Genomic DNA, 17,861 nt, shown 5'->3' on the forward strand with positions numbered 1-17,861 from the left:
AAATGGTGTAGCAGAGAGGAAGAACCGGACACTTGTGGAAATGGCAAGGTCCATGTTAGACGAATACAAGTCACCACATAGTTTTTGGGCTGAGGCTGTCAACACAGCATGTCATGCATCAAACCGGCTCTTCCTTCGATCAATATTGGAGAAGACTCCATATGAGCTCCTAACTGGGAACAAGCCCAATGTTAAGTACTTCCGTGTGTTTGGATGCAAGTGTTTCATCCTCAACAAACGGGAACGGTTAGGAAAATTTCAATCCAAAACAACTGAAGGGATTTTTGTTGGCTATGGATCAAACTCTCACGCCTACAGAGTCTACAACAAATCCACTGGATGTGTTATAGAAACCTGTGACGTGATGTTTGATGAATTTAACCGCTCCCATGGGGAGCAAGTTGATCTAAGTGATGCAGGTGAAGAAGATTTCTCGCAAGATATCTTGAACATGGGTGTAGGTGCACTTCTTCCCATGGAACAAAGACCCCATGATGATGATGAAGATGATGAGAGTATTTCTCATCCTCAAGACAGTTCACTGCCTGTACCTCCACAAGATACTAGCACACATATCATGCCAGTTGTTGAGGATCAAGTGGGAGAACATGTCTCTCACTCTGATCACACTCAAGAACAAGTTGAGCTTCAAGATCTAGACCAAAGTATGGATATGCTCGATGATGAACCTCAACAGGTGCAACGCGAAGAGGAATATCTTCCACCGCACGTAAGTGATCCATATGTTGAGGACTTTGATGATGGAAACGAAGTCGAACCTCGTGAAACCCTGACCTCCATCATGCCACGTGTGGCTGGTCGTGTTGATATTGATCAAATCCTCACCGGCGTGTCGGAAGGTAGAGTGACTCGTAAACAATTAACAAACTTTTGTGCTCACTTTTCGTTTGTCTCTAGTACCGTGCCACACAGGGTTCAGGATGCATTGTGTGACAATGACTGGCTCCTTGCTATGCAAGAAGAGTTAAACTGTTTTGCATGCAACGAAGTATGGTCATTGGTAGAACGACCAACTGAGGAACACAATGTCATTGGAACTAAATGGATCTTCAAGAACCAGGAAGATGAGAATGGGAGGGTCCTACGCAACAAGGCAAGGTTAGTAGCACAGGGGTACTCCCAAGTTGAAGGTTTGGACTTTGGTGAGACTTTCGCTCCTGTTGCTCGTCTTGAATCCATTCGCATTCTATTGTCCTATGCTGCTTTCAATGGTTTTACTTTGCATCAAATGGATGTGAAAAGTGCTTTTCTTAACGGTCCTCTACAAGAAGAGGTATATGTATCACAACCACCTGGGTTTGTTGACCCTCACCACAAATACCATGTATACAAAATTCACAAGGCTTTGTATGGCCTCAAACAAGCACCCCGTGCTTGGTACGATCATCTTAAGAAGTTCTTACTCGATGATGGCTTTGTGGTGGGGGTGATTGATCCCACTCTTTTTACTAAGAGGGAAAATGGTGATTTGATCTTATGCCAAATCTATGTAGATGACATCATTTTTGGTTCTCCTAACATCCATTTATGCAAGAAGTTTGCGGCCTCCATGACCAAGACCTTTGAGATGTCACTCAACACGGACTTGAAGTTCTTTCTTGGGTTTCAAATACAACAATTTCAAGAAGTAATTTTCTTGTCTCAAACTAAGTACCTCAAGGACATTCTTGAAATATTTGATATGACAAATGCTAAACCAATGAAGACACCCATGGCCACAGATGTATTTCTAAATGAAGACACCAACGGTATTCCTTTTGACCCATCTACTTACCGCTCCATGATTGGTTCGTTACTTTATCTTTGCGCATCTAGACCGGACATCATGTTAAGTGTAGGCATATGTGCTAGATTTCAAGCTTCCCCTAGGGAAAACCATCATACGGCGGTTAAGCATATTCTTAGATACCTTGTTCACACCCCAAAGTTAGGCTTGTGGTACCCTAAGGATGCAAAGTTCGATCTTATTGGGTACTCCGATGCGGATTGGGCCGGTGACAAAGTGGGACGGAAATCCACTTCCGGTGCATGTCAGTTTCTTGGACGCTCCTTGGTAAGTTGGTCCTCGAAAAAGCAGAATTGTGTTTCTCTCTCCATGGCCGAGGCCGAATATATTGCAGCCGCAAGCTGTGCAACCCAACTGCTATGGATGAGGCAAACCCTAAAGGATTATGGTATCACGTATCGACACGTGGCTCTTCTCTGTGATAATGAAAGTGCCATAAAGATCTCCGAGAACCCCATTGATCACCCTCGCACCAAACATATTGATATTAGGTAGCATTTCTTGAGAGACCATGTGCAAAAGGGTGACATTGATATTACCCATGTGGGTACCGACATGCAGCTCGCTGACATTTTCACCAAGCCACTTAGCGTAGCAAGGTTCTGTCAACTTAGGCGTGAACTTGGTATCTTGGAGCTTGATAACATAACTTGAAATCTTGTACACATACACACACTCACGTCATGTTCTTGTCTTGATGTGGGCATGCATTTAGGGGGAGTCACTAGGACTTATGTCATAATTCTGTGTTTTAATCCTACAAAATATGCATAAATCAACTTCTGTCCACAAGTAGTATATGTAATTCTTGTCGGCAACTGTGTTCGTGTCCTTTGTGATAAACCATGTCAAGGCAACTTCTGTCAAATCATCTCATCATCCAAAATTCCAGAATCTGCCTCTGCCTACTCCTCTCTCGGCCGTCCGACATGTCTCGGACGTCCGGCGGCTAAACTCATTCCGGACGTCCGGCCAGTGTCGGTCGTCCGACGGCTAAATCCACTCCGGACATCCGACGCCTGTCGGACGTCCGACACATCGGGGACCCTATAAATAGAAGGGCGCGGGCTGGGCCTTGCCCTAGCCCCCACGTGCCTCCTTTTTCTCCCAGCCGCTGCCGCCGCCAGCACCAGGGGAGCTCGCCCGCGCCGCCACCTCCGGGATCTGCCTGATCTCCTCCGCAGGATCCGTCTCCTCTTCCTCTCCTCTCTCGATCTGCAGGTATCCCCTCCATCCCCCTCGCGTTTGGATTCATTTTCTCCCAAGTTCACGTCTTCGTTCATATGGTTTACCTGTGACCGTTCCCCATTGGGTTTCCATCCGTGTAGGTTTTTGTGCATCATGCCCAAGATTAAGCACTCCGCCTGGAAGGACACTGCTGGCTCATCCGCTCGTGCCCCTACTGGCACGGGGTCGGACTCGGAAGGGCAACGTCGTCCCTTCAGACGGACTTCCCGGCGTCCTCCGCCTCAACAGCTCCCCTCGTCGTCTGATGGCTTTGACTTCGAGGATGAGCTTGCAGCCGAGGACCGTGTTGAACAGCCCGCCGTTCGGAAGTCTATGCCAAAGCCTGGGACTCGCAGGCCCTCCTATATGCCACCACCTCCTCCTGAACAGCCCGAAGGTGAAGCTCGCCGCATCTCACTTGAACCTCCTGCTACTTTAGGTCGTGAAGTCAAGAACTTCACCATGGTTGCTAAGTCTTCCTACCTCACTTTCCGCCGCACGTTGATCAATTCTCTGTTGTACGTGACTCTATGGACTCACGTTTCCGCACCAACGTCCAGGCGGACATCTTTACTACGGTCATAGTTCCTAAGGGTCTCTCTGTCCATCACTTTATAGATCTTGAGCATATTCGCACGCACCCGGCGAAATACCCGGGTGCCATTGAGCTCATTGAGTCATCGGGGCTTGCTGCCCCCTTTGCTTTTCGTCGCGATTTTAACGTTGCTGCTATTCACCAGTTTTATGCCACATGTTTCTTTGGTCCAAACAACACTGTCAGCTGGATAACCTCTGACGTTTAGTTCACAGCCTCTTATGATGAGTTTGTTTCCGCACTTGGTTTCCCCAACTCCGGCTTCAAAATCCATAAGAATGATCCTAACCATGCACATAAGCCAATTGAGGTGTGTGGGTATCTCGTCAAACCACTCCGTGAACATGATGCGGACGAACGAATGAAGGATCTTAACCAAGTATCCATCTAGCGCTCTCCCTACTTTATCATCTTTCAGTGTCTTATCCGCACCATCTATCCCAAGATGGGTGATAAGGGATCCTGCAGTGGCTACTGTATTGACATCATGTCACATTTGTACGAGCACCCCAAGAGCAAAATTAATGTGCCTCACTTTCTATGGCATGAGATTCGGCTTGCTAGTTTTAAATACAAGCGAGCCTTCCCTCATGCCCCCTTCATCGAAGCTTTTATTAACCATGTTGCTGAATTCACTGTTGTTGTCACTCACACACATCACAATGGGTCATTCCCGCTCACATGGCGGATAACTATGCTCCCAAGAAAACCCCATCATCCACCTCCACTCGCCGCACTGTTGCCCGGTCAACAACCCCTTCATCCAGCTCAGCTCCTCTCGGTCGCTTTGCCAAATTCATTGGCAAGGCACATTCTGCTATGATGAAGGCCTTCTCTTTCCAGTGTGGTCAAACTCATGATGTGGTTTCTCGCCTCGTCGCTTCCAAGAATGCCCTCAAGGCTCGTCTGAGAGACTCGGGCACTCTTAATGTGAGTGATGATGAGGCCCTTCCTGCTGCTCCTCCTTCTGACTTTGGCTTCCCATCTGGTCCTGAGTGGGCTGATTTTCTTGACGAGGCTGGTGGCAGTGGTTTGCCTGACGATGAGGATGATGATGATGATGATGATGATGATCTCTGATCATGGTTGATGCTGTTGGTGCCTCCCTTTTTGGTACTTGGTGCCAAAGGGGGAGTAATGTATCGTAGTTTTTAGTCTTTGGTGATTTAGTCTCAATTTGCATGTTTGTGTAATGTAATGGGTAAACCCATGTATGGCTACCTATGAATGTTGTGATTGCTATGGATTGCTATGATATCATCATAGGCTATTATGTTTTGCTCCACTACTTCTATGATCATCTATTATCTTTACATGATGATCCATTATCTTTACTAAGTCACATGATAAGTCACATGATATTTTCGATACACACATTAAAAGGTACCTCCAATATTTTATCATGCACATACTAAGGGGGAGCTCCATACTAAACCTCTCCAAGGCTATAATGTATGTTAAATCTTTTTGAGACCTATGTATATGTTGTCATCAACTACCAAAAGGGGGAGATTGAAAGTGCATGACATGCCCCTAATCGACTTTTGGTGTTAATGACAACACATACATAGGAAACTAATCCTATTTGTTAAGTGTATCTCAGGATGGCGAGTACTTTAGTAGATTGAGAATTATGTGCCAAGGTGGTCTGAGAAGATCGGGACTTATATGTCAAGAAGGCTCGGGATTGAGAAAAGATGATGTAGACTATCCTTTAAGTTTACTATTCTTGAGTATAGGGATCCCGCACTATTAAGAGGGGATCACAGGTTTTGCGATGAATTTGCTCATACTACATCTCTACTTTTCTGCTCATACCACATCTTCACTACTCTGCTCTTATCTCAAAATAGAACTAATGCCTCGGACATCCGGCCTCCTCCGGATGTCCGAGGGTCGGACGATCGACCAGCTTCGGAAATACGGAGCTCTGCACCAGAAGAACTTGAGCCATATAACTTGGACTTCCGGCTCCCTCCGGACGTCCGAGGGCCGGTCGACCGACCAGCTTCGGAAATCCAGAGCTGTGCACCAGAAGAACTTGAGCCATATAACTCGGACTTCCGGCTCCCTCCGGACGTCCGAGGGCCGGACGTCCGTGCCCTTTTGGAAATCCGGAATCTTGCACCAGATAAGTTTGAGTCGAATAACTCGGACTTCCGGCCTTCTCCGGACGTCCAGTCCCTGTTCAACTCCACAGTGATTCCAGACATATCTACAGCCCTCGGACGACCGACCCCTGTCGGACGTCCGACTCCTTGTGGACGCCCGAACATCCGTGAACTGCCGGATGTTCGACCCCTGTGTGACTTAAAGTGTCCCCAACGGCTGTTTTACACTCCCCACTATATATACCCCCTCCCACTTCGTGAGAGGGTGTCCAACACAGCTAGAACACATACAAGAACACCTTTCTTCTCACTCAGTCTTGTCTACACTCAATCTTATATCCCAAGAGCATTTGTGAGTCCCTTTGAGTGTTGTTCCAATCAAAAGATAGATCGTCTCCTTCTCCTCTTCTCCACCAAAGTGATTTGTGATTTGAGCAAGTTTTGAGCATCCCCGTGATCTTGTTACTCTTGGAGGTTGGAGACTCCTAGGCGGTAGGAGTCTTCGGAGAGGAATCAAACCACTGTGATTTCCCCCGGAAAGTTTGTGAAGGTTTGGAAGCCACCTCAAGGCTTACCACTAGTGGTTGAGAAACGCCTTCGTGGAGTTATCTCAAAGGGAGAATAGGGTGAGCCTTCGTGGCGTTGGTGTGCCTTCGTGGTAACATCCGCCCCTCTAACGGTGACGTAGCTTCCCTCCAAGGAAGTGAACATCGGGATACATCCTCGTCTCTCTTGGAGTTTCGGTTATTCCTAACCCTAACTCTCTACTTGTGTTAATCCTTATTACATACTTGTATTTGATTATTGTTTACCGGTTGCCTTACTTCACTCTAAATGGCTTACTCCTTGTCATAGCAATTATTAGGCCTACGCTCATATTCCGCACCTTTGCCTAAAATTGCTAAGTAATTATTAAAATTTGGAATTGTACCTATTAACCCCCCCTCTAGGTCCATCTCGATCCTTTTCACCCGCGAACCATCCTGCGATCCGTCCCACAATCCGCTCCGATCTAGTGCCGAACGGACGGCACCTCCGCGTTCAGCACACGTACAGCTCGATGATGATCTCGGTCTTCTTGATCCAGCAAGAGATACGGAGAGGTAGATGAGTTCTCCGGCAGCGTGACGGCGCTCCGGAGGTTGGTGGTGATCTATCTCAGCAGGGCTCCGCCCGAACTCCGCAGAAATACGATCTAGAGGAAAAACCGTGGAGGTATGTGGTCGGGCTGCCGTGGTAAAGTTGTGTCTCAAAAACCCTCAATACCTCTAGTATATATAGGAGGGAGGGAAGGGAGGAGGCAGCCTCAAACCCTCAAGGTTTGGCCGAAATTGGAGGTGGAGGAGACCTACTCCAATCCTACTTGGAGTAGGATTCCAGCTTCCCACTTGGAAACTCTTTCCACCTTGTGTTTTTTCCTTCTCAAACCTTATGGGCCTTTGTGGGAACTTATTCCAACCCACTAGGGGCTGGTTTATGTCTTCCCATAGCCCATGAGACCCCTTGGGGCGTGACACCCTTCCCGATGGTCCCCGGCACACCTCCCGGCACTCCCGGTACACTACCGATGAGCCCGAAAATTTTCCGGTGACCAAAATAGGACTTCCTATATATCAATCTCTACCTCCGGACCATTCCAGAGCTCCTCGTGACGTCCTGGATCTCATCTAGGACTCCGAACAACTTTCGGTTACCAACACCTATAACTCAACCATACCTAAACATCACCGAACCTTAAGTGTGCAGACCCTGCGGGTTCGAGAACTATGTAGACATGAAACCGGGACACTCCTCGGTCAATATCCAATAGCGGGACCTGGATGCCCATATTGGATCCTACATATTCTCTGAAGATCTTATCGGTTGAACCTCAGTGTCAAGGATTCATATAATCCCGTATGTCATTCCCTTTGTCCTTCGGTATGTTAGTTGCCCGAGATTTGATCGTCGGTATCTGCATACCTATTTCAATCCCGTTACCGGCAAGTCTCTTTACTCGTTCTGTAATACAAGATCCAGTGACTTACACTTAGTCACATTGCTTGCAAGGCTTGTGTGTGATGTTGTATTACCGAGTGGGCCCCAAGATACCTCTCCGTCACACGGAGTGACAAATCCCAGTCTTGATCCATACTAACTCAACGGACACCTTCGGAGATACCTGTAGAGCACCTTTATAGTCACCCAGTTACGTTGCGACGTTTGATGCACACAAGGTATTCCTCCGGTGCCAGTGAGTTATATGATCTCATGGTCATAGGAACAAATACTTGACACGCAGAAAACAATAGCAATAAAACGACACGATCAATATGCTACGTTCATAGTTTGGGTCTTGTCCATCACATGATTCTCCTAATGATGTGATCCCGTTATCAAGTGACAACACTTGCCTATGGCCAGGAAACCTTGACCATCTTTGATCAACGAACTAGTCAACTAGAGGCTCACTAGGGACCGTGTGTTGTCTATGTATCCACACATGTATTTGAGTTTCCAATCAATACAATTATAGCATGGATAATAAACGATTATCATGAACAAAGAAATATAATAATAACTAATTTATTATTGCCTCTAGGGCATATTTCCAACAACTATATGTGGATGAACCGAAGGTTCCACATACAAGTGGATCAGACGCTTCGAGTAGTGTAAAATAAGACAGATAGCGAAAAAATGGGAGGCTTTTTTATTTTTGGGTTTGCTTTTTAAGCACACCCAAGAAAGAAACTCAAGCAACCTTGATCCCCTTTTGATAGTACTCGTACTCCTATGGACTCATGTGACCTTGGACCACTGAAGTAATAGCTTAGTCTCGAGTTTTGTCAAAACTTGTCTATTTTGAAGTAGGGATCACTAACATTTCCCTTGTTCCATATTTTGGGACCTAATCTCAAATATACTCCAGAAATTATTAGTCCCTTGAGCTATACATTACATTAACTAAAACAACCTAGGGTTGAAGATGCACTTGTAGACCCTCCGCTCCATCCGATCCCCTTCCACCTTTTAAAATATGGACATAACTATCCATTGACCATTACATCCACACTTCCTCCCTACACTGTTTGTCTAATCCAATTAACACACTGCACCTAGGAAACCTTTTATTAACATCAAAAACAACAAAAAATATAATTGATCTTATTATAAGCTTTTTCAAGATCTGCCTTAAAAGAGTACATCACTATTCTTCCGCGTACTAATCTCATGAAAGAGTCATGAAGATCTCACCATCTATAATATATCCGCCTTTAATAAAGGTTGTTTGAATTGGAGCAACCACTTTATGTGTCGAACTAATAGTTCTATTATTTACTACTTCAAGATCCATAAATTACATAAGCAAAACATATAGCCTATACATTTATATTTTAGCTTCCTCTTTTTTGGTTAACAAAGTGATGACGTGTTCAATCTAGAAATACCATACTGAATACATGTATGTGTGATTGCCTAAGGGTCCAAATGCTCCGCATTCAGGGGTTTGTCGGATTGTTTCGCCTTGGCCCGGACCTCCCCATATAAGTAGGAGACGAAGCCCCATAGGGAGAGTGCTAGGGCCACACCTTTAGTGCCGTTGAATGGCTCGTGGAAGAACATGACGGCGAGCACCTCAGTCACTGGGATGAGCACGGTCATGATGACACCGGCAAGTAGTGCCGAACCATAGAAGATGGCGCCGATGGTGCCGAGGAAGAAGAACTGGTACACGGTGGCTGAGCCGGCAAGCAGTAGGTAGTAGCCAATCTGACCAAGACCGAACTCCCGGGCTTCTCCTCGGATGGCCTGCATATGATTCTCCCATTAAAATATCTTCATTGACAATCATCAACCTTTTTTAATGAAGTACATGATATACTTGAACTTTTATCTCCTTTGAGGAAAAAAAATCTAAGTCACAATCGACAAAGGTTTTGAGGCTTAGTCTATTTTAAAAATTTGTTGGTCTAATAACTGTCCAGTGTGAAATACTTTGTACATCCAGAACAAAAAAGTACGTAATGTTTATTCCTACAACCTGAGGAATGCACAAGTTTGTACATGCCACAAAATAAAATCTGTGGTGCTCCATGTCGATTGAAACATAAGAAAGAACAGTCGGCTGAGACTTAGCAAAACTGAAAACTAAATTGAAAAGAACAACTTGCACCACATGTTGGTGAACTATGTGACTCGTGAAGTAGTACTATCAAGTACCTGTGAGGTTAGGTTCATGAAAAAGTTGGCATTCATCGGTCCATCAACTTGAATAACCCAAGTTCTTTGCAAGAAAGCAAATACACTATCCTTCCACCCTTGGTTGTACGCGTAGCTTTCCCCTATACATGTATGTCCCATCCTTTTCGACGCCAAAACTCATCACTGACATGCAAAGCTACTACACGCAAAGGCACTCTCGTATTTCTCAATCACGACATCGTCTAGCTACACGGCTAGCGTTTTCCTATCCGAGAAAGACCTAATGAGTATGCACTGTTGTCCAAATGATTGGATTTTGCCGGATGAGCATAGATATACGTACAGTCTAGTACACGTCGCACAACTTGCCAATGGAAGGTTCAAATCTACATCACTGGCATTTATGGTTTCTGCGGTCGTTTCTAGACGCTTTCTCGCAGTCACCGATTTTATTGGCGCTATATGCGAATATTGGTACGTAGCGTCCTATCTTTCAGAAACGTGCTCCTTTGGGGAATCGCTAAACTTTCGATCAACGAAGATCTACATTTCTTAGTGGGCCAAATTAGTTTACCATATCTGTGTAGTTTTTCGTCTCTGCTTTTTACCATAGTAGTCTCACAATTGCATCACTTGGATGATGACACAAAGGAACGCCGTTCGTTCTTTTCATGCTATGTTGTACCTATCAGAAACGGTAACGTTGCAAGCATAGATTAGATGGTTAGATTTCTTGTGATGGAACCAATTCACCAGAGTTTAATAACTATGCGTGACATTGGTGGTCGTATTCTTTCGGATTTATTTCATCATTTTGGTGATGTGTGTTTAGCTGCAAGAAGAGAAGTTTATGTTGACTAGGAAGGCAATGCCCGATGACTTCGTCAATTTTAAAATAATGTGTCGGCCTAGTCTTTCGGTTATACTCATAGGATAAGGTGTACGTTCTTGCGTTCATAAGAGCAAGTGTATGCTTATGCGTCTATAGTGTGTTAGAAAACCATAACATTATTACTGCAATTCACTAGAGTTAGTTGCCGTTAGATGGAATTTTTTGTATCGCTGGTTTTGGAAGCTGGGAGACAGTTGGTGGAACTGGAAGCCAAGATTGGCGGGGATCGGAAGCCGACGGGTGCTGGTGATGGTACGGGTGATGCAGGTTATTCAGTTCTGCTTCGAGCCGGCAGTTCAAGTTGTACTGTAGCAGCAGTGCAAGAAAATCTATGTGGGGCTATAATAACAAGTTAACAACAGCAGCAGCTGAAAACTTACGTGGAAATCGTTGTTCACAAGCATCCCGACGGCGCTGAAGGCCGTGGCGGTGAACCCGATGACGATCTGCATCTCCATGACGAGCGTGTACGTGACGGCCGCGCCGGTCCGCGCCGCGTGCCTCGCCTGGCTGAGCTCCATGACGGGCAGCACGATCCCGTAGATCAGCGCCGCGCCCAGCGTCATGCCGAACCCGGCGTAGTACTGCGGCCGCGTCACCCCCGCGGGGCGGTCACCTCCGGCGTTCATGCCCAGCATGGCGGCGCCGACGCTGAGCAGCACCACGGCGTTGACGGAGAAGGCCGTGAACCGCTGGCGCACGAGCAGCAGCGCGAAGGCGGCCGTGAAGGCCAGCTGCGTGGAGATGAGGATGGAGGAGGTGGACACCGGGAGGTAGGCCAGCCCGTAGGCGTAGAGGAGGTCGTCGAGGCCGGTCATGAGGCCGACGGCGACGGTGGCGGCCAGGAGGCGGGGCGACATGAGGAAGAGCGGCGTGGCCGAGCCGCCGTCCTTGTTGCTCCGGCGGCGGGAGAGGAAGGAGGCGCCGAGCGGCGCGAGCAGGAGCGGCCACCCGGCGGTCTGGAGCAGGCTGGAGAGCCACTTTCGCGTGCCGCCGTGGAGGAAGTAGGCGCGGAGGAGGAGCGGGCCGAACGCCGAGCCGACGACCATGAGGAGGAAGTTGATGACGAGGAGTGGGTTGTGGCGGAGCGGTTTAGCGCCGCCGCCAGGGAGCTGCTTGGCGACGCCATTCTTGCATGGTTGCTGCTGCGCGCGGCGCTGGGGTGTTGCTTCGACCTCCATGAGTTGGCCGGCCGGCCGGCTGGTCCCGATCGAGGTTTGGGAGGGAGGGAAGCTGCCCGGCTCTAGCTTGCTAGGACGAGGGTGCGTGCACAGTGTGAGTACGTTACGTGCGCTATATACTGCCGCGAGATGCAAAAGCGTTGGCGTTCTCAGCGCGCGTGCCATACGATACGATGTGTTTTTCTTCAAGAGGGATGGTGCGCGTTGTTCTAGGACAACAATCAACACGATAAGGTGCGCGTACGTAAGTATGTAGGCCCCTGCGAGAGCTAGCGGCGCATAGTCCTTGCGTGCGTGCATCCGCTTCTCTTGATACCGCAACGCTCAGATAAATCATGGAAAACTAGCTAAGCACACATGCATTATATTTTCGGAATTGCTGTTTTACATATAGATGTAAAATAGTTAGCTCACATCTGAAATCTTTAACCGTTAGATTGTTTGTGTTTTAAATCTTGCGCATACTCGATCTTTGTTCCGGTCATGTTTTCTTTTTTGAGCAACTGTCCCGATTCTGTTGCATCATTCATGGTCACGCCTTCCGTACATGTCATTTGGGAAATGTTGCCCTTTCTTTTTGTCCGCTTTGTTGTGCATTTTTGTGGGCTGTTATTTTTTCTTTCTTTTCTTTTCTTTTCTCCTTTTTACTTTTTGTTGTTGTTGTGATTCTTGAATATGTACACGCAAAGCAACTTGTGGTTGGATGGTTAGTGGAGCAGCGGTATCCCCAATCTATCACGGTTTAAATCCTGATGTTTGCATTATTTCTGGATTTATTTCAAGATTTCTGACGATACGCTTTTGGTGGGAGAAGACGTTTCCGTCGACGTCGAGACGTATACGGTGACTTCGTAAATCTCAAGATGATATGCCGGCTTAGTCTCTCGAAGGTGCTCACAGGGGTAAGGTGTGTGTGCGCGTTCATAAGGATGAGTGTATGCACGTGTATATGAACGCTTGTGTCTATACTATGTTCACAAAAAGAATATGTACACAAACAGTTTTTTTTAGTTTGCTATTTTCACATCAATGTAATATATAATCTTATATTTAAATCTAGGACCGTCTGGTCTATATATTGCTAGATTTTCGTGCGAGGTTGATTTACATCGTCCTTGTTTTGTTTGTTCGTCCCGTATGTGTGCCGCGTTCATCTTCGTTTTTTATTTGGTACGTGGTCTCTACATATGTTATGGTCTATTTCTTATGTATCTTCTATTTCTCATTGTCTACAAGTATAAAGAAGAAAGCGGCTAGATTAATATGGTGTTGGACTCATAAAAAAGGGGTCTAAGAACAACTACACTCGGACCCCCCCCCCATATCCTCCTTAAACGCTTGAGCAAATCGTTCGGTCACTCATCGGTTAGAAAAGCGACCCAAACAGGTCTCTCAAACCATCTTCAAACGTCCGGACTCACTAGAACCCCTCAAACACGTCTTAAGTATGAGGACGGTATGAGGTTGCCTGATCATGCCCGGGCACACCCGAGCATCCTGCTCGACGTCAAAGCTATCTCGGGTTGTCCCACATGCAGTCACACACCGGAGCTCTCGCCCATGATGGCCAAGCCGGGACGTCGTAATTTTGCCTATCGGGCATCGTAATTTTACGTCAATCGCCGAGGCATCGTCATTTTACGTGACGGGCATCATAATTTTGCATCGGTCGAACGGGCGTCGTAATTTTGCGTGACGGGCGTCATAATTTTGCATCGGGCATCGGGGGATCATAATTTTGCGTCGGTCGTCGGAGCGTCGTAATTTTACGTATCGGGACGTCGTAATTTTGCATCGGTCGCCGGGGCGTCGTAATTTTCTTCAACTATTTTCCGTTCGCCACTCCCTATATTCACTCTTGTTTGTTTAAAAAAAACGAGTTTTATACTTTTAAATTTTTTCTTCCATTTTTGGTCATAATATCCATGATTTTTTAAGTGACATCAGTATATTTTATATTCACAATTTTCAAAAACAATGTCTCCTCTAGGTTTGTCATTGTTTGATTATTTTTTCATAATTTTTGTACATGCATTTTATCTTTCGCCTCATTTGTCGTTGTTTGTTTGTTGCCTAAGCCTGTTCGGCTTTGCTTTTGCCGGCTTATTATCATAGCCCACATGCAACATGTTCCCTATGTTGTTTCTAGACTGCGATCTAGAATTGACACAGACAAGAAAAAAGCAAGTTCTATCATGGTCAGGGTCCGCTGTAAGTATACCTTCGAGGGTCCCATCAATTTCTTTTTATTTCTCGCTTACATTTTTTCTAGAAAATGGCGTCAGTTTTATGAAATGCGTGAAGTTTCTTTAGAAAATTGTCACGACTATTTCTTTGGATGTTAGGAAACTTTTCTTCATTGTATACTACTCCCTCCGTTCCAAAATAAATGACACAAAAGTGACTTAAGTTTGCACTAAATTTAGTATAAAGTTGAGTCATTTTTGAGTCACTTATTTTTGAACGGAGGAAGTACATTTTTATAAATGAGATTTTTTTAAAATCTTGCAAATACATTTTTATTGAAATTTATGATTAAAATAATAATACACTCAATTTATTTGTATTTTTATAAACTAATTGCAATTTTAAAAAGTGTCCACGCTTTAAAAAAATTCAGGGACTTTATAAAATTGTTCATATTTTTAATTTTTTGTTCGTGAATAAATTTTCCAGAATACCAAATTTTATTTTTTTAAATAATGTTCAGAACTACAAAGTTTAATCACATTCTTAAAAGGCTGTTCACATTTTTTTGTGTGTTTTAGAAAATATGTGATATTACAAAAGTATTCATAATTTGCAAAAATGGTTTCAACAAATTGCAAGATTGTCTTCTAATCTTGACACTCTGATATTTTCTTCTATCTTCCCTCTTCATAAAATAACAGGAACAACAATTGGTTGGTGTGGCAGGGGCTGATCGAGAGTTCAAATCCTGTATGGCGCACATCATCCAGTCACTTTTTTTTTGTCGTTCGAACGAATAAAAAAGAAAATGACGCAAAAATAAAATAAATAAGAACTTTTGCTGATGTCATAATTTAGATGTGAGATATTATTTTATATCTAGATGTGATACAGCCAGACCCTTAAGAAAAACAAAGTTCACTGAAAAGAAAAACATTCACGTCTAAACTACATTATCTTCACTTGTTTCGAACTGATCACTCGGAGCTTCCCATCAGCCGCATACGGTTACTTGCTTTCAAGGCCTGCAAAAACTTCACGGTTTTAGCACATTTGACAACCCGAAGAGGTGGTGAAAAAGCACTGTACTTTTCCAGTAATGTTGGCTTCCACTAAAGAACATTTGGCAGATATGAAAGGCGGCAGCCAGACCTCCTGATCCCAGTCGCATCGTATGGTCATGTACGCGAGGATCAGCGTCTGAACCGTCGTGCCGCCGATCATTCCCGCCCAAATTCCCTGCGCGAGTGAAAAATTACTGACTGCACGAACGCAAATTAACAGTATTTTGCTCCATATACAGATACACTATTGATCTTAGGATACGAGACAATCAAGGGATAAAGGAACGAGAGAGCATACATGTACTCCGAGATGGAAGGTCCATCCGAGCAGAACGCCGAACGGGACACCGATCAGGTAGTAGCTCCCAATGTTCACATACGCCACCTGCGCCTGCCAACCTGACCCAACTGCAACTCCTGCAGATCATAGACACATCAGCAATCTTATTTGCTATTTTCTGCATAGGTCTTGAGCTATCTGTTGTACCATGATATAGGGGATAAGCCAGTATGTAATACCTGAGAGGACAGGTTGGACTCCGTTGAGGAGGACGGTGAGGGCCAGCAGGACGGACATGTCGTCGACGGCATCAATCACGGCCTTGCTCGAAGAGAAGATGAGGGCGAGCCTGCCGTGGAGGCCCAACGCCAGCAAGCAGAAGAAGATGCTGATCACAAAGGAGGTCGTCGTCGACACCATCGTGGCGAATCTCGCCCTGTGTCCGTTGCCCGCGCCGAGCTCGTTGGCGACCCGTACCCTTGCAAAACCAGGGGAGGGTGTCGCACTATTTCAGAATGAATCATGGCAAAGAGGCAACCAAATAAAGGTGGAGTAGTACTGGGGTGACAATGTCTGGTGTACTTTGCTTACCCGGTGCCGGCTAAGAACCCCAACGGAATCATCATCTCCAATCCAGTCAAACTCAAGCTGTTCATGGCCAAAAAAATAGTAATTAGAAGTAATCTCCTCTATGATTGTGTCTAGCCAATATAGAATGGAGATGAGATATATTTACCATATAGACAAGGCATCGACGGCAAGCTCCACGTTCTTCATGTACCCAGTGACGAAGATCAAAACCCTGTAGTACCAACTCTCCAAGCTGCATCCATAAGCAAGACAAGAAAAGTGAAAAGATATATACAGTTAGTTACCTACTAGAAGTTGAAAGCACCGTGATGATAATAAAATAATAAATAAATACCACAACATGACTCCGGACGCGGAGGACAACTTGACGAACCCCCACATGTCCACGAACGCCAACGAGGAGAACCCTCCCCACGTCTCCGGGCAGCCGCCTCCGACGGCGTAGGCGAGCTGCAGCGCCACAACGAGCGCCCATGAGAAGTTGAGCGCGACGGCGGCGCCGATGACCCCGAGCCCCAAGTAGCTGACCAGGAGCCAGGTCACAGCTGCGTGCACCGGGAGTGCCACGGCCGTGGTCACCGCGGTGACCGCGTTCTTCCTCTGGCACTGGAGGAACTTGTTGAGCGGCAGGAGGATGGCGTACATGAAGTGCAGCGGGAGCAGGCAGGCGCTGACCGCGCCGGCCTCGCGGGCCAGATCGGCGGGCTGGCCGAGCGCGCTGAGCAGCTGCCCGCTGAAGATGTAGGTCGGGGAAAGGAGCGCCGCGAAAGCCAGGAGGACAAGCCACGAGCGCTGCATGTACACGCCGAGCATCGCGTACTGCTTCGCGCCGTACGCCTGGCCGCACAGCGTCTCCAGCGCGCTCGCCATGCCAAGCTGCGATTCATCAAGTTTCAAGAGTACGCTTGTCTAGGAGTGCCATTTGTACCTCATAAAGTCAATGGCTGCTTCTCGTGGTACGAGTCAATGACGCTCAACAGGAGTGTATCTATCTAGATTGAAAGGCAGCTGCGGGCGACTTGCAAGAGAAGAGAAGAGAAACATATTATGTACCAGGAAGCCGAGGTTGAAGCCGGAGATGACGGTGCTGGCGATGGAGAAGGCGGCGAGCTCAGCGTCGCCGAGATGGCCGGCGAAGGACAGGCTGATGATGTTCAAGCTGTAGAGCACGAGCCTCATGAACACGGCGGGGCCGACCACCTCCCACAGCTTCATGGACTCTTCCCATACCTCACCCGCCAGTCTGTGGACCTGGCCCTCCCTCTCCTTCGCCCTCTTCACCAGAAGTGGTGCCTTCTGTCTCTCCATTGTATGGCTTGATCTGCAGACTGCAGATTGGAGGGAAAATATATGCTCTTCGTCTAGGGAAACAAGTATTGCTGTATATGCTAAGCTAGATCCAGCTTGGAATCTGTGACTAGTTTGCAACGGTGATGCAGCACGTTGGTGAATAATTAAGTGCCATGTGGTGAGGATTACGTGCTGTGAAGTACTCCCTCCGACAAAGAAACGTCTTATAAATTATATTATCGATTTTGCTAAAACTCATTCAGCTGAGAATTCTTTTGTCTCATTTATTTTTTCGAACCGTTGGATGAAAGCATTCGAGGATTCGCTCAGGATGGCTATAAACAACAGTTTGGCTAATCTGTCTCACTCGACCAATACTTCATTATGTCTCAGTGGATACTATAATTTGTTAATCTTACATGAAGATTCGTGCAAATATTTTATTTAA

At 46.2% G+C, this 17,861-nt stretch overlaps 2 protein-coding genes across 2 annotated transcripts; both read right to left on the bottom strand.

Annotated features, from left to right (window-relative positions):
• Positions 1-8,915: 8,915 nt before the first annotated feature.
• LOC123397508 (purine permease 3-like) lies at positions 8,916-12,168 on the bottom strand. Its single transcript, XM_045092039.1, has 2 exons — positions 11,198-12,168; positions 8,916-9,532 (listed from the first exon to the last, which is right to left on the bottom strand). Exons 1-2 carry the CDS (start codon positions 12,161-12,163, stop codon positions 9,200-9,202), a joined length of 1,299 nt encoding a protein of 432 aa, XP_044947974.1. The 5' UTR covers positions 12,164-12,168; the 3' UTR covers positions 8,916-9,199.
• A 2,874-nt stretch (positions 12,169-15,042) lies between these two features.
• LOC123396540 (protein DETOXIFICATION 27-like) lies at positions 15,043-17,593 on the bottom strand. The gene is made up of 8 exons (XM_045091452.1): positions 17,177-17,593; positions 16,458-16,999; positions 16,269-16,355; positions 16,124-16,180; positions 15,772-16,010; positions 15,551-15,669; positions 15,341-15,427; positions 15,043-15,213 (listed from the first exon to the last, which is right to left on the bottom strand). Exons 1-8 carry the CDS (start codon positions 17,429-17,431, stop codon positions 15,166-15,168), a joined length of 1,434 nt encoding a protein of 477 aa, XP_044947387.1. The 5' UTR covers positions 17,432-17,593; the 3' UTR covers positions 15,043-15,165.
• Positions 17,594-17,861: the final 268 nt, after the last annotated feature.

Source organism: Hordeum vulgare, chromosome 5H (assembly GCF_904849725.1).
Source record: "Hordeum vulgare subsp. vulgare chromosome 5H, MorexV3_pseudomolecules_assembly, whole genome shotgun sequence".
NCBI lineage: Eukaryota > Viridiplantae > Streptophyta > Magnoliopsida > Poales > Poaceae > Hordeum > Hordeum vulgare.